At 38.2% G+C, this 17,446-nt stretch overlaps 2 protein-coding genes across 4 annotated transcripts in view; one reads left to right on the top strand and one right to left on the bottom strand.

The window, feature by feature from the left end:
* The window catches only part of GPC3 (glypican 3), a 491,643-nt gene that overhangs the window by 165,622 nt on the left and 308,575 nt on the right, over positions 1-17,446 (top strand). The gene's annotated exons all lie outside the window — the stretch shown is intronic.
* On the bottom strand, positions 8,314-9,188 carry LOC100948746 (40S ribosomal protein S3a). The gene has a single exon (XM_003796961.3). It carries the CDS (start codon positions 9,150-9,152, stop codon positions 8,358-8,360), a length of 795 nt encoding a protein of 264 aa, XP_003797009.1. The 5' UTR covers positions 9,153-9,188; the 3' UTR covers positions 8,314-8,357.

Below are 17,446 nucleotides of genomic sequence, written 5' to 3'. Positions count from 1 at the left end.
GAGTCATTTTAATAGCAGAAATAACAATACTCATAAATAAAAAATAGGGTTATGTTTTTGGATGGAGAGAAGTAGGCTATGAAAATGACATATTTTGAATAATATAATTTCACAGCTAAGATGTAATTACTGATGTTTTTAAATAGTAAAGCAATAATCGAGTAATTCTAAAACCATTCAGTTTCCTGTAGGCACTTAAGAATTACTGTTTGTTTTTTGGAGTGGAAGTAACATCTTTTGCGTTAGGTTTTGGAACATGCCCACTGCTGAATAGAATGTTCCAGTCATGCGTTATATTTCTTTTGTATAATTGCACTAAAAGAATACATTGGCATATTGTATGATTTATAATTAGCTGGAAGTAAAAATGAAGAAAAGCCACAAGCCCTCAATGATGAATTTGTTATTCTAAACATTTTACTTTTCTAATAAAATGCTATCTAAATTGAAGAAAATGTAAACCGCCCCCCCAAAACCTTAATGTTTAGTTAAGAGTTAAACCAAAGCTCTCCCAGATACAGAAATGATCAGTGATTAGACTTTTTGATACTTCCCAGGAGTTCCTTCATAAGGCAGTTTAGCTTTCATTTAAACCTGCCCTTGAGGACAATTGAGGTTCTGTCTCAACCTGCCTTTGAAGACATGTTGAGTTAGGTCTAAACCTGTTATTTTATCACTGTCACCCCAAATCAAGCACTGATGAGGTTTGCAGTTGCAACTAAAACAATTAGTAATAATTGTCAAAACACTTGCAGTTATTATATAACAATGCTTACCTTGAGCCACTAGCAATCCCTTAACCTTTAGGCTGTAGGTTCCTTAATTTTTTTCCTAATTCCTTACATGAATTTTGTATGAGTCTAGTCAGGAAGTATAGACTGTTAAGAACTGTGAAAGATTTGGAAATTTTACCTTATTTGCAAGCCAGGAACTTAGCCTGAGACAGTTTCTTGGATGCTGGCAGGAGGCACAAGACTCTTGGATCAGAGACAAATAGTTTATTATTCATAATAGTAGCAGTAGCCAGAGTATCAGCATTTTTGCTCTGGTTTTCTAAGCCCCAGTACCAGAAAATGATGTAAAGAAGGCCACACGATATCTGCACACTCAGTGGGTTCTATTATAGGAGAGAACCCCGTAGCTTAGAGAGCTCAAATCGTTTTTAATGGGCAGTAAGCACACCAGACTTTTGCTTCACAGAGTGACATTATCTTTATTATACTGGACAGCTGTCATCTCTGTCTTCTAAGGCTTTAAGCAAACTGCTCTTTTCTCCACAGCAAGACACTATCTTTGTTTTCCAATACTGTTTGTTACACGAACATCAAGAAAAGATATCCTAGAACAAAAGCACTTGTCTCTCAAACACAGACTAAGGCCAAGATGGCCTCTGGTAAACCATTGGCCCAGTCCATCCTTGGGAGTTGCTGCTGACAGGTCAAAGCACCACAATTATCACTATTATTACTATTTGTCTGGAAGAGTTTGGTCTTGAGGCTACTTCATCTCACCAAAACAAGAAGTCTGTACTACATATGTGACTCCATGTTTAACCAAGAGATTAGGAATGAGATTTCTTGATCATCATATTTGGCTTGCAACCTGAGACTGTGGGCCAATGGTCCCAAAGTTAACATACTAGTTTGATTTATTACCATCCCCCACTTAAAAAAGGAATAAACTGGCTTAACTAAAGCTTTATGTAGCCCCAGCTCAGCGGCTCAAAGCTTTGAAGGGAAAGACCATTCTGTTGTGAGGAAAGCTGTGGAATTTGGAAGCTCAGGCCAACTCCTGGTCCTTGAAGAAAAATCAGTCTCCTGATAGATCTTCTAGACCAAGGGGCCACAAAGCCAGCCAAAAGATCTCTGTTTATTTGCCACATTTTCTTAGATAGGTAGAAATGTTATTTTTAAATCAGCAAGTTGTACAATTAACAAAAATATTGAATTATAGAGCTGTGTTAGCCATGAAAGTCCCAAATGATTTCATCTTTAAAAAATATTTTGCCTTTGTCTTTTTTTTTTGAGACAGAGTCTCACTTTGTCACCCTTGGTAGAGTGCTGTGGCATCATCGCTCACAGCAACCAACCTCAGACTTCTGGGCTCAAGTAGTTCTCTTCCCTCAGCCTCCCAAGTAGCTAGGATAATAGGCGCCTGCCACAAAGCCGGGCTATTTTTAGAGATGGGAGGGTCTTACGCTAGTTCAGACTGGTCTCCAACCTGTGACCTCTGGCAGTCCTCCTGCTTCAGCCTCCTAGAGTCCTAGCATTACAGGCATGAGCCACCACGCCCGTCCCAAGATTATTTTGTCTTAAAAGTACCTTTGTTTCTTTCTCACTTATCAGATTCTAGGATATCCAGCCTGAGAGAAGGCAGCATCACCGGGTTACATTTCATACTGTCGTAAAGTTGCCAGGAATCTTAGGGCCCTGCAGGGCAGGCTGATCCCAGGGCTAAGTCCTTGCTGTGACCCTTTGCCAGAGAATGGTTGTCCTTCTGCTCTGCCCGTGAAGTAGCTGAGGCAACAAAGCTCTGGACTGGCTGAAACTCTGGATGTGTTCTAGGCTCTGCAATTGATTGGCTGTGAGACTTTGTGGATATCACTTGTCTTCTCTCATCCTGGGTATACTCAGATCTAAAGAAAAGAGAGAGAGAGAGAGAGACCAGATGATCCTTTAGTGTTCTACTAGCTAGAATGTGTGAATATTTGAACATTTAAAAGTAATTTTCTTGCTGACAATAGAACTAACACATGTTTATTTTAGAAAAATAAGGAAATGTAGATTTAAATAGAATTTCTAATACTATTACCAATTTTAGTGACTATGTTAGTCCATTTTGTATGTGTGTGATAAAATTACGATCATACCATTTTGTAATTTTGCCTTTTCTGCATAATAAGATAACATGCACATCTTATCGTAGCAATTCAACTTTAATCCTGAAAGCAACGGAGAGGTGTTGAAAGGTTTTAAGTAATTTCCCTCTAAGTCATCCCTCTCCAGGTTCAGTGGCAGAGAAGAAAGAAGAGCACCTTTATACGGTTTTTGAGTTTAATTCATTCCCTTCTTTATTGCTTTCTGCACAGAAAATAACTGTTGATGATTATCTTCATTAAAGATGGGAATTATAGATTATTCTAGAAGTTTAGACATCTGGAGATGCTATATTATTAGCACTTTTATGTGTACATTTATCTGTTACTCAAACAGATTAAATGGCACATTTCAAGGCATTAATCATATGGAGACTATTTAATTACACCACAGTCAAAACTATCAGCTGTGAATATCAAGTCTCAGGGCTTCCAACTCAGATATTGACAACCATTGAGCCAATTTTTTGCAACATGTGCGCCAATTGTTACAAAACAACTTTCGGTGTTCACATTTATTTAAGATTCTTTCATTCCGTTTACATTCAAACAGATCTGAGGCGGTGCACAAAATTAAACACTGTAAAAACACCTTTAAATTTCAGAAACTAGGGATACCAACTAAGAAACCAAAAAGGGTGGATGCCATGAAGTATCTGGATGAGCCAATCCAAGTCTGTTTCCTAGCAGCAAAAGTAAACAGGAAAATACATTGGCCTGCATATTTTTATTGTTGCTGCAGGAAAAATATGTATGCTTCTTTTCCCCAGACAAATTTTATCCTGAAATTTATTGTATGTTCCCTCATGTGAGAAATAATAGGTGATAGTAGACATCTTCTCGCAAAGGAACAACTCTGTTGAAATGGGTAATTCCTGCATTGACCTTCTATACAGCATGTCAGAGTGTAAATATTAAATTGTTACTCAGTTTAGACGTTTCTTTGGAGGCTAATATGGTACTTGGCTTTCTGATGATTTAATTTCCTGTTAAAATAGAACTTAGAGAATATGGCTGATCATATAGCTGTCATGTGCACTTGGTTCTTTCTTTGTCAAGTATCAGAAGCCTCAAGGGAACCACTGCCTGAAGAGAGACTGGGTAAGAATCACAATGGAAATCTTGGTTAGGTAACTCTTAGATCCACGATCTAGGTTCATCCATACGTTTTGAGTAGGTGCTCAATAAAGTTTTGTTGAATGAATGACTTATCAGGGTCCACAACAGAGACAGACTCTTTCCTCCCTCTCAGTATGCTCTCTCTGCCAGGAAGCACCTTATATGAGTCTGCATTTTTTTTCATGTATTGCCCAACTTTCTTCTTATTTATGTCCCTATGGCGTTCCCCTTTTCATTTTCCTTTGCATCAGTTCTATCCTTGTGTATTCTGCATCTACCATGTTTCTATACAACAGCTATCACAAGAGAAAGCCAACACAATTGCATTTCAAAAATAACTCTTGCCACATGCACTGAGGCTGGCAGGTTTGAGCCCAGCCCAGGGCATTTAACCAACAATGACAACTGCAACAAAAAAATAGCTGGGCGTTGTGGTGGGTGCCTATAGTGCTAGCTACTTGGGAGGCTGAGATAAGAGAATCGCTTAAGCCCAAGCATTTGAGATTGCTCTGAGCTGTGATAACATGGCACTCTACTGAGGGTCACATAGTGAGGTTCTGTTTCAATAAATAAATAAATAACTTTTAAAATAATTACAAAAATAGGAAATAACTACCAATAAAGGGCTGGTTTTATTATGAAATCGCAATATGATGGAATCCTATGCAGCTGTTAAAAAGATGTTGAAGAAGATTTAATGATATGAACCAATATCCACAATAGATTTTTTAAGTGGGAAAAAATTACATGCGTGTGTATTTATACGTGTATTTCTTTTGATATCTATCTGGTGATATGTAGAGACACAGCAACAGAGAGAGAGAGAGAAGTAAACAGAGACACAGAGAAAGTGTGCAGCTTTGGGTGATGACATTAGAGGTGACAGCATTTCTTTGCATTTTTGATTTTCTGTATTTTAAAAAAGTTGTACAGTAAACATGGATTATTTGTGCTTCAACAAAGATAGAAAATGTAAAACTCCTTGGCAGGCATACAAAGCTTTTCAGTATGTTCTCACTGCTTATTCCACTAGTTTCTATTTTGATAGTCCCCCATCCTTTGTTATATGCATTGTAAACTCCACTTGAATTTCCTCAAATGCTCTGGGATCTCCCATACCAGATTGTGAGCTCCTAGTGGTAGGTGGTGGCTGGGTTGCAGCCATATCTATATCATCCTCTGCACGTAGTGCAGTGCCTGGCACTTAGCAGATGCCTGTTGAATGAGTGTCCGATGTATCATACTTTTCTCCCAATTTTAGTCAGACCCTCCTTCCTCCTTTCTGGACCCTTGTGCATTTCTGCCCTCGCACTTTTGAATCATTGATGGAATCATGTATTTGAAATATAAACAGTCAGATTTGGAAATGGTGATCTTATAGAATACAGCTGGCTGGCATATGTTAACTTAGATTTGGGGGATAGTCACAGAACGTGTCCAGGGTTGTTTTTTTTTTTTTGGGACAGAGCCTCAAGCTGTCCCCCTGGGTAGAGTGCTGTGGCATTACAGCTCACAGCAACCTCCAACTCCTGGGCTCAAGCGAGTCTCCTGCCTCCACCTCCCAAGTAGCTGGGACCACAGGCGCCCGCCACAACGCCCGGCTATTTTTTGGTTGCAGCCGTCATTGTTGTTTGGCGGGTCGGGCTGGGGATTCGAACCCGCCACCTTAAGTGTACGTGGCTGGCGCCTTAGCCGGTTGAGCTATAGGCGCCGAGCCCAGGGTTGTTTAATTACAAACCTTATATATATATTCTTGCCCTTATACATTCTTTAACCTTTAATAAGGCTTATTCCCTGTGTAACTCATGAAAACACCCCTTCATTTTAGGACTTATTTTGAACATCTAAAAGGAGACCATCCAAAAGCATCCTAAATGTAAAAACCTGCAGGATCCATTTCCCTACTGAAACACATATCTGTCTCTGCTTTCCTCTAAAAGTAAAATCAGACCTTGCAGAGACAATGTGATTAAAATAGCACCACCCAATTAATTTTTCTGGCCAATTTTATTTCAAAAACAATAATTAAGCATGGTCCTCTATAATATCTATCCTTTCTTTTTCCCCAAGGAGAGATTTTGTATTACTTCCTTTTTGTCTTCGCTCAGCAATTTGGCATGTATGAGTTTTCATTAACTATTCTGAATGCAGGCAAAGGCAATGTGGTAGGAACAAACACAAATCAAGTCTGCATAAATTAATAATCTTTTTAGTACCATTGTCCTGTATGCCTTTAGAAATTAATTTTAATACCAGCAAACAAGTCCAGAAACTCCTCCTTCTGAAGCTACTGTAAGAAACTCAAACTTCTTAGGCAATTTTGTGAATGACAAAAGCTCATTTTTGTCTGTGTTTAAGTACTAAGTATCATGCGGATTTACGCAAGAAGAACCAAAAATAAATGGAGGGAAACCAGCTACCTGTGTTCATCAGTACAGTACGTGGGAAATTAAAGTGTAAATTATGACAGGTAGATTTCTCGCTTTCTCTTTGTCTGTTTCTGACTAATTTGGTGTATGAATAACTTCCTGAATATTAAGGAATGTCTTCATAAAATATCAGTTAATAAGTACCTCAAATATTAATAGGTTTATTCCCAAGGAAAGTGTTTTCTAAAGCTCTTGTAGCAATAACATAGAGCACAGTATAGCTCCGTTGTTAACAGCAAAGACTCTGGTGTTAGACTGAAGCTGGACTGTATTTATTATTAATATTTTTGAGAGTCTCACTCTGTCACCCTGGGAAGAGTGCCATGGTATCATCATGGCTCACATGATCATAGCTCAAATGATCCTCTTGACTCAGCCTTCCAAGTAGCTGGTACTACAGGTGCCCACCACCATGCCTGGCTCATTTTTCTATTTTTAGTAGAGACAAGGTCATGCTTTAGCTCAGGCTGGTCTTGAACTCCTGAGCTCAAGCAATCCACCTGCCTTGACCTTCCAGAGTGCTAGAATTATATAGGTGTGAGCTATAGCTCCCACTTTTGTTTTGTTTTGTTTTGTTTTGTTGAGACAGGGTTTTGCTCTGTCACCCTGGCTAGACTGCTGTGGTATCATCATGACCCACTGCAACCTCAAACTCCTGGGCTCAGGTGTTCCTCCTACCCCAGTCTTCTGAGTAGCTGGGACTATAGGTATTAGCCACCATGCCTGGATAATTTTTCTAATTTTGTAGAGACGAGGTCTCTTGCACAGTCTGGTCTCAGATTCTTGACCTTAAGTGATCTTCCTGCTTTGGCCTCCCAAAGTGTTAGGATTACAGGTGTGACCTATGGAACCAAGGCACTTGTAGGGATTTTGATGGGAATTGTGTTAAATCTGTAGATCAATTTGGGGAGAATTGACATCTATATTATGTTAAATCTATATGTGTTTTGAAGCTCTACACATTTAGGACTATTATACTTTCTGGGTGCATTGACCCTTTTGTCATTATGTCGTGCCCCTCTATGATCCTGAAAATTATTTTTGCTCTGTGTCTACTTTGTTTTATTTTAATATAGCCACTCTAGCTTTCTACTGATGAGTGTTTGCATAGCATATTATTTTATTTCTTTCTGCTTTTAATTTCTATATATTTGTGAATTTCTAAACTTTCCTTCTGTCATTGATTTCTAATTTCATTTCACCATGGTTAGAGAATATGCCATGTATCATTTCAGTTCTTTTAAATTGTTTTAAAATTGTTTCAGGGCCTAACTTTTTCTCTATCTTAGAGATTCACTTGAGAAGAATGTACATTCTGCTCTTGTTGGAAAAAAATGTACTATAGATGTTTGCTAGGTCTAGTTGGCTTATGATGTTGTTTAAGTTTTCTGTTATTTTGCTGATCTTTTATCTAGATGGATTATACATTATTGGAAGTGGGGTATTAAAATCTCCAACTATTATTGTTGAATTGTGTTTATCTCTTCATTTCTGTCAATTTCTGCTTTGTGTGTTTTGGAGCTCTCTTGTAAAATTTATATATGTTTGTAACTGTTATATCTTCCTGATATAATAACACTTTTACCATTAAAAAATATTTTTAATCTCCAGTAACATTTTTGTCTGATAATAGTATAGCTACTCTAGCTCTATTTTGGTTACTGTTTTCATAATATATATATCTACTTCATTTTCCACCCTGTAACTTTCAACCTACGTGTGTCTTTGAATCTGAAGTGTATCTTTTACAAAAAACCACATATTTGGAACTTATTTTTATATCTATTTTGCCAACCTCTGCTTTTTTATTGGAGAGTCATTTTTTTGTTGTTCCTCTATATAATTTACTTCAGTTACATTTATTTATATATATATATATATATTTTTAAATCACAAATAGGATTCTTTATTTGTCATTATTAAAAGCCTGAATTTTAGACGGATTCTTGGACTGGTGGTTCATATCCATCAGCTCGTTCAACTTTAGCACCTGTCTCGTCCCCAGTAGCTTTTCCAGAACTACTACCTTCACCATGAAGCTCCATGAGTTTTCCCAACTCAAACTTGGGTTTCTTCAGCATTTTTACTTTTCTAACGAAGACATCATGGAGAGGATAAATAGACTGGCATGCCTTTTCTATGTCTTTTCCAATGCTATCTGGAATCAATTTATTGACAACTTCTTTCAAGTCGTTTGTCTGCACCTCTCTGGTCATGATTTCCATCATTTTCTTCCGGATTTGGCGAACCTGTTGATGCTGGGCATAAGAGGTCTTCCGTATCTGATTGTTGCGTTTTTTAGTAAAACCAACACAGAACAGACGAAGCAAATAACCATCGGTAGTCTTAACATCAACATGAGCTTCAATCATAGTCTGCCATTTTTTAACTATAGAACACATTTTGTCACGGGTAAGATCCATGCCATGGAAGTTAGTCAGGCAGTTTTTGCCCTGAACATCTTCAGTAATCAGCTTGAATTTTCTAAATGCAACTTCATCATTCTGCAGATCAGCAAGACTCACTTCAAACACACGACCTTTGAGGCCATCAGATGCAATTTTGGTTCCTTGCGTCCTGGTGACTAGTGTTTTCCCAATATTTCTTATATTGAACATAGCAGGTGCTTTCACATCATACCAATCTTTCTTAGAAAATGGATCAACCACTTTCTTCTTGGCTCCCTTTTTGCCGCCTTTCGTAAGGCGCTTGTTCTTGCCGACCGCCATGACGGTGCTCAGCGAGCCAAAAGGGCCATTTATTTATATTTTTAATAGAAAAATAATTTTTATATTTATGGAATACAATGTAATGGTTCAATATATGTATACATTGTGGAATGATTAAAAGAAGCCACTTAACATATCCATTGCCTCATTGACTTATTTCTTTGTGGTGAGAACATTGAAAATCTATTCTTAGAGCAATTTCAAAAAATACAATACTTAATTATTAACTATGATCACCACGCTGTGCAATAGATCACAAAAACTTATTCCTCCTGTCTCACTGAATCTTTATCTTCTTTTACCCACGTCTCTCCTTTCCCCATCTCCCTACCCCAGGCTCTGGTAACTACCATTCTACTCTCTGCTTCTATGAGTTCAACATTTTTAGATTCTACATATAAGTGAGATTAATTAGACTTTAATAAATTCCCGTTTAATGTAATTATTGATAAGGTAGGATTTATATCTGCCATTTTGCTATTTGTTTTCTGTATGTTCTATATCTTTTCTTCTTTTCTTTCTTTTTTTGTTTTTTTTTTGAGACAAAGTTTCACTTTTGTTGCCCTTGGTGGGGTCCTGTGATATCATAGCTCACAGCAACCTCAAACTCCTGAGCTCAGGTGAGCCTTTTGCCTTAGCCTCCCAAGTAGCTGGAACTACAGGAGCCCGCCACAATGCCTGCCTGGCTATTTTTAGAGACGGGGTCTCACTGTTGCTCAGACTAGTCTTGAACTCCTGAGCTTAAGTGACCCACTTCGGTTTCCCAGAGTGCTGGGATTATAGGCATGAGCCACCACGCCTGGCCTATATCTTTTCTTGTTCCATTATTCCTATATTCTTTTGTTTTAAATAGATAATTTCTACATACCCATTTTAATTCTCTTTGAGTTATTTTCTTGGTACATGCCCTCAGCATTACAGTTATGTATTTAATTTATGACAATCTAGGTCATACCAATACCAAGATAATTTAAATGAACACAAGAACTTTGCTTCCATGTAGCTCTGGTCTCCCTCTTCTATATTCTGTTACTGTCACAGATTACATCTTTATACATTGTGTGTCCACAAACACAGATTTACACGTTTTGCTTTATATAATTGTCTCTTAAATCAGGTAGTAGACAAAAAGTATTACAAACAAAAAATACATTTATATTGTCTTTTGTATTTATCTATGCATTGACTTTTAATTGTGTTCTTTGTTTCTTCAGGGAGTGATTAGAGTCACTGCATATTGTCCTTTTATTTCAGCCTGAAGGACTTTCTTTAGCATTTCCTGTAGTGTAGGTCTTCAACTGACAAATTCTCTCAATTTGTGTTTATCTGGGAATGTCTTTTTTTTTTTTTTTAAACAGAGTCTCACTTTGTCACCCGTGGTAGAATGCCCTGGTGTCATAGCTCACAGCAGGCTCTAACTCCTGGGCTCAGGCAAGTCTCTTGCCTCAGCCTCCTGAGTAGCTGGGATTACAGGTGCCCGCCACAACTCCTGGCTATTTTTTTAGAGATGGGGTCTCGCTCTAACTCAGGGTGATCTTGAAGTGGTGAGCTCTGGTGATCTGCCCACCTTGGCCTCCCAAAGTGCTGGGATTACAGGAGTGAGCCACTATGCCTGGCCTTATCTGGGAATGTCTTGATTTCTCCTTTTTTATTTATTCAAGACAAATTCATATACCATAAAATTAACTGTTTTAATGTGAACAATTCAGTGGCCTTTAATAGTACATTCACGATGTTGTTTAATCGTCACCTCTATTTTCATTACCCCAAAAAGAAACCCTGCACCCATTAAATAGTCAACCTTTCTCTTTCTTAGAAGGATAGTTTTGATGGATATAGAATCCATGGCTGACAGGATTTTTTTCTTTCAGACCTTTGAATATATTAATCTACTGTCTTCTGGCCTCCAATGATACCTCTCTGATAAGAAATCTGCTGTTAATATTATTGAGGATCCCATGTACATGAGTTGTTTTTTGGTGTTTTGAAGTTTTCCCTCTTTGGGTTTTAAAAGATTAATTATGATGTGTCTAGGTGTGGGTATCTTTAAGTTATTTCTAAACATTTACATGAGCTAAAAAATTTTCTAGTATTTGATGAGGGGGTTCTGTGTGTACATTGGGGCATCTCTTCACAACTTATTTAGGCAGTTGAAAACTCTGCCCTAGCCATCACTTCTTGGTTGTAAAGAGTGTCATTGTCCACCATACATAAGAGGTCCTTGGCTTCTTAGGCCTTTCCTGAGGATAACTGCTACCCAAAATGTATATGTGATCTTCTATATTTCCAATAATATCTCCAAGATTTTCAAAGCCCCTGTGTTCATCTCCTTTTCCAGTTTTTCCTGGTAAGCTTTTTGTTTAGTCTATTCTTTGCCCCAGCTGTATCTACCATCTTAGGCAGTCACAAAGCCAAGCCCTTGTCAATATTCTTTGACAAATACCTTCTCCCCCGCCCCAGTGTTTTTCATATAGATCCACTCCAAATCAGGCCAAATATAGACTTAGTCTTGTAAGTTGAGTCTTCCAGGTAGCCTCCAAACAGGTCAAATAGTGACAATTCTTTGGGAATGATGGTTAGGAGAGCTCCACTTCCATTTTGTTCCTTAAGGTGACTATCAGAGTATGCCAAGAATGCAAGCAATTATTTTTCAAGGCTACTACAGGCCTGGAGAGCAAGAAACGAGTCCAAGGCAAATTAAAATTCCACAAAGTCCACTGTTCTCATGAGGATTTGGCTATTTTTCTTAAATAATGCTCCCTGGGTTGTTCTAAGCCTTCCATTAATTTCCAGAATTTAGAAAATCATGATTCTCACAATTTTTGCTTGTCTGTCATTGCCTTTATGGAGTAGCTTTGTTTTTTTTGAGACAAAATCTCATGTTGCCTTGGGTAGAGTACCGTGGAGTCACAGCTCATAGCAACCTCAAACTCTTGGGCTTAAGTGATTCTCTTGCCTCAGCCTCCCAAGTAGATGGGACTACAAGCACCTGCCACAATGCCCGGCTATTTTTTGTTGCAATTTTCATTGTTGGTTAGCCAACCCAGGGCGGATTCGAACCTGCCAACTTCAGTGTATGTGGCTGGTGCCGTAACCACTGTGTTACTGGCACCAAGCCAAGTAGCACTTAACAAAAAAAAAATTGACATACTATAATTTTCCATACTTATGTGGTACAATTCAATGTGTCAATACATACATAGGTTGTACACTCATCAAATCATAGTATTTGGCATGGCCATCACCACAATGCATTTACTATTTCTTTGTGGTGACAACATTTAAAATTCTCTCTTCTAGCTATTTTGTAATATGCCATTGTCACCATACTATGCAATAGAATACCAGAACTTATTCCTTCTATGTAATGATAACTTTGTACCCATTGATCAACATCTCCCCATTTTTTCCTTTCCTTTCTCTTCCCTAGTCTCTGGTAACCACTGTTCTACTCTCTGCTTCTATGATGTCAGCTCTTTATTTTGACATTTTCAGTGAAATCACTCTTTGGCCTTTTATTTTTAATTTACCTATATTGTTATATGTGAAATAAGTTCTTTTAGATAGCGTGTAGTTTACAATACCTATATTTTAATTGGGCTGTTAGACTATTTACAGTTAATGTGATTATCGATATGTTTGGATCTAAATCTATCACTATTTTTTGAGACCAGAGTCTCACTTTGTTGCCCTTGGTAGAGTGCCATGGCATCATAGCTCACAGCAACCTCAAACTCTTGGGCTGAAGAGATCCTCTTGCCTCAGCGACCCTCAAGTAGCTAGGACTATAGGCACCTGCCACGATGTGTGGCTATTTTAGAGATGGGGATCTCACTCTTGCTCAGGCTGGTCGTGAACTTCCTGAACTTAGGCAATCCACCTGCCTTGGTCTCCCAGAGTGCGAGGATTATAGGTGTGAGCATTCATGTCTGGCCCCCTAAATCTCTCAGTTTATAATTTGTTTTCTGTTTTTTTCCTTCTTTTCCTCAATCCTCTTTTCCTCCTTTCATGTTTCCTTTGGGCTATTTGGACATTTTTTTATAATTCCATTTAAATTTTTTTTCACTATGTCTCTTGTATTGGGTTCTTTTGTAGTGCTTGCTCTAGGGGATTACGATATGCATACTTTACTTTTCACAGTCTTCTTAAAATCAATATTTAAAGACTTTAAGGTGAATGCAAAAATCTTCCACCATATAAGTTCCCTTTCTCCCCTGCTTTCATATTAAAAAAAAATGAAAAATATTGTACATTTCAAATACATTGAAAATCCCATAAGAAATTGTTACACTGCTGACTTCTAACTGTTTCACATTTTAAAGGATGCAACAGGGACTTAGAGTTCATTTTATCTGAGTATTTACCTTTTCTGTTACTGTTCCTTCGGTTCTGGTTTTCCAAGTTTCCCTCTAGTATTGTTTCCCTTCTATTTGAGCAACTTCCTTTAGAGTAGTTTAGTGACTATGAATCTCTTAGTTTTTAATAATCTGATAATATTTTGTTAAATATCATATTCATTTCCAAAAAATATTTCCAATGGATATAGAATTCTGGGTTAATATTTCTTTTCTTTCAGCACTTTTATAATGTGCCTCTTCTGTCTTGACTCCATGGTTTCTCTTGAAAATTTCAGTCATTCACATTCTTGCCCTGGGTAGAGTGCTATGGTGCCATAGCTGACAGCATCCTCAAACTCTTGGGCTCAAGGGATCTTCTTGCCTCAGCCTGCCACACCAGCTGCCTGTTTTTTCTAGTTTTAGTAGAAATGGGGTCTTGCTCTTGCTCAAGCTGGTCTCGAACTCCTGAGCTCAGGTGATTCTTCTGCCTCAGCCTCCCAGAGTACTAGATTTACAGACATGAGCCACCGTGCCCAGCCTCCATTAATATTTTTAGACTGCAGGTAACTGAAACCATAGGTAAGGGGAGAATGCTGTATTTATGCATGTTCTTTTGAAATGTAAAATTGGGCTCAGCACCCCGTAGCTCAGTGGTGAGGGCCCCAGCCACATACCCTGGCCCAGGGCAGCTAAACAACAGTGACAACTAAAACAAAAAAATAGCCTGGCACTGTAGCTGGCGCCTGTAGTCCCAGCTACTTGGGAGGCTGAGGCAAGAGAATCACTTAAGCCCAAGAGTTGGAGGTTGCTGTGAGCTGTGACAACAAGGCAGTCTATTGAGGGTGACACAGTGAGACTCTGTCTCAAAAAAAAAAAAAGAAAAAGAAATGTAAAATCACATAGATTCTGCAGCATACAGCTATCTGTTTACTGGGTCAAGTTCAAAAGTTAATCTTAAATCAGAGCAAACCAGTTTATGTCAAAACAATGATTTTGAATGTGACAATTTTATAATTATTAAAATATTTGATTTTTAACATAGGTCTCTTCCTAGCAAACACAAAATTCCAGGTCAAAAATATTATATTCTCCTAATTTTTTATCACCAAGTAACAAATGTTCCTTGGGCATCGGCTCACTACTTGTCTGCCACAATTTTCAGGCCCATAATGGATATAAATATGAATGATACCTATATTGGAAGGAGTAGGTATTATTACTTTTGTTATGTGGATGAGAGAACTGAGGCTCATAGAGGTTGCTCACCCAGTAAGTGGTGGAACCAGGTTGCCATCTCAGGTGTTCTGAGCCTAATATGTGGCATGGGTTACCTCCATCTAGTATATAATCTGAGACAAAGGCAATAAATGTTACAACAGAGACATAACTAGAATTTGAACAGAACCATCCAAGTATTAATATTCCCAAATGATAGATACAATGGACTATATAAAGATTGTGACGTTGTTGCTTTTTACTTATATGGGCTACTTAAGAATGTGCCAGCATTATACAGAAATTCAACATATTAACAATTGGCTTATTGTTTACCAGACTTCTTTTACCTTTTGGTAGGATCAAAGGTTTTTTAGTCAATAGAGTATACACGTTGCTATCTGGTAACCTTTAGTGTACATTTATATTTTCAAAATAAGCTATTTTGAGGTTACCTTTGATCATTATCTTACCTTAATTTTTTAATTACTATGTGTTGAAAAGATGATTCTGTTGAAAATGTTGTTATACAGGTGTGTGGCTAGAAAGGTCACTTTGTGTACACTTGAAAACTTTCATCCTTTGGACTTCAAGTACAACACATTTTGCAGGACTTTAAGGAAAGTGTTGAGCTCTTCCCTGTGTGCTGTCCACTGGACTACGTTTCTGGCATACATTTTCTTTGAGCACGGTCAGTTTAACACTCTACTACCAGAGTGCCTAGTCACATTCTCATACTGTCTGCCATCTACCAGCAAGTTGCTCCTTTGTTGTTTTGGCTCAGCACCTTGCAGGTTGCCCAGTAATGTCAAGAGACCTTTAGCTGTCATTACCCTCTTTGCTACCAACTTAGGCAACTGGTATATTCTTTTGGTGAGAGAACATACATGAAAGTATCAGGTTTAAGCTAGGTGCCCTAATGAATGATTTTTTTTTCAATGAATTTCCTCCCATTTGCTCTACGGAACATATGACCCTTCTGCCTGCTCTGGTTTCTGGTGTTTATATATTTCTCTTTTTTTTTTCTTTTCTTTTCTTTCTTTTTTCTTTTGAGACAGAGTCTCACTTTCTTGCCTCTGGTGGAGTGCCCTAGTGTTCATAGCAACCTCAAACTCTTAAGCTTATACGATCCCCTTGCCTCAGCCCCCCAAGTGGCTAGGACTACAAGTGACCCCTACAAAGCCCAGCTATTTTTTTTTTTTTTAGACACAGAGTCTTGCTCTTGCTCAGGCTGATCTCAAACTCATGAGCTTAAGCGATCCACCCATCTCAGCCTCCCAGAGTGCTGGGATTACAGATGTTAGCCACCATGCCCGGCCTTTGTATTTCCTTATCTCAGTCTTACCTCTTTGGATTCCTGACCTCCTAAGTGTGCTAACACTATCAGTATGGTCTTACCAAACTCCTTGTCCAACAACCCATCTGGTAACTTCAGTTTTGTTGCCACCGAAAGCCCTAGGATGACTTTTTATTAAATACAAAGCATCCCCTTTCTGTTTGCTTTACACCAGATTGAACTGCCTGCTTCTGTTCCCACAGCTAACCTGCATCATCTGATGTTATGATGGGCAAGTATTGCATTAATGTGCAAGAAAAAAATGCATTAGCAGCACTACTAGGAAATCAAGTCAAAATTGACTATATAAGATATTTGTTTTATGCTGCTCTTTGAGTTTTTGTCACAACTTGTCTTCTTGTCACAATTTGCATTCTTGTTCTTGGGGTTAGGATGCTTACCTCTCTTCAGTTAGATATATTATCATGGTGGCATTAGTAACAAATATGGCTTGAAAAAGTGAGGTTTCCATGTTTGATTTCTACGCATTTCCTAACCAGGCCTCTAAACGGTCATTGGCTACTCACATTGTAGCTGGGGTCATAAAGTTCTGTTATGATTAGCTATGTGCCCTAAACTTGATTTCTCAGTGAATGTAGAAACAATGAAGTCAATAGCTCAGACTTAGGTTGAACTGGAAGGACAGTAGTATGATGAGAGTAGTAGTAAGAGTATATTTTGGAACCATATAGATTATGGTTTGGGTCCAAGGTCTAACTGTGTGTGACCTTGAGCAAGTTTACTTAAACTCATAGAACTTCAAGTTCTTCTTCTTTAAAATGAAGATAACGCCCTAACAGGGCTGTTGTAAAGATCAAATGAGATATTACTTATAGGACACTTGTCAATGTGCCTACCACTGACAGAGAGGCTAAGTAACTTGCCCAAGATCACATTGCTAATAAGTGGCAGAGGCTACTCTGGGATTCAAGTCTGTTTGATTCCAACGACCCTGGGTTTTTCTACTCTGTTTTGTTTTGCTTTACCATTAATAGGTAGGGCATTTGAGCTATTATTTGGAATAAAAATGCTCAGGACTGGAAGGAACCCAAATGTTCTCTATTATGCCACTGATCAGATATTTGATTTCCTTCACAACATATTTCACAAAGGTCTGCTGAGATTTGATCATGCTTCTCTTGAACACTTCAGTTTGTCTATAATTTATCTAATCTGTGTTGAGACTGTACTCTATGATAAAAAAAAAAACCAAAAACCTGCCATCATTTCAAGTGGCTAACCATGCTTGTGTTACATTGTGAAGGACACCAGGGGAAGGGAAGGGGCTATCAGAAAGGTGTGCAAGCAGAATGAGGGCACAGTTTAATGCAGAGAAACTCCTGACTCCTTCAATGTTGGTAGCAGACTAAAACAAATCCAGCAATAAAGAAAGTCCCCAGGCTTGG

Source organism: Otolemur garnettii, unplaced genomic scaffold (assembly GCF_000181295.1).
Source record: "Otolemur garnettii isolate 467f Iridium unplaced genomic scaffold, OtoGar3 scaffold00109, whole genome shotgun sequence".
Taxonomy (NCBI): Eukaryota; Metazoa; Chordata; class Mammalia; order Primates; family Galagidae; genus Otolemur; species Otolemur garnettii.
Note: the sequence above shows the minus strand (reverse complement) of the source record. Positions and strands in the feature narration are given on the sequence as shown.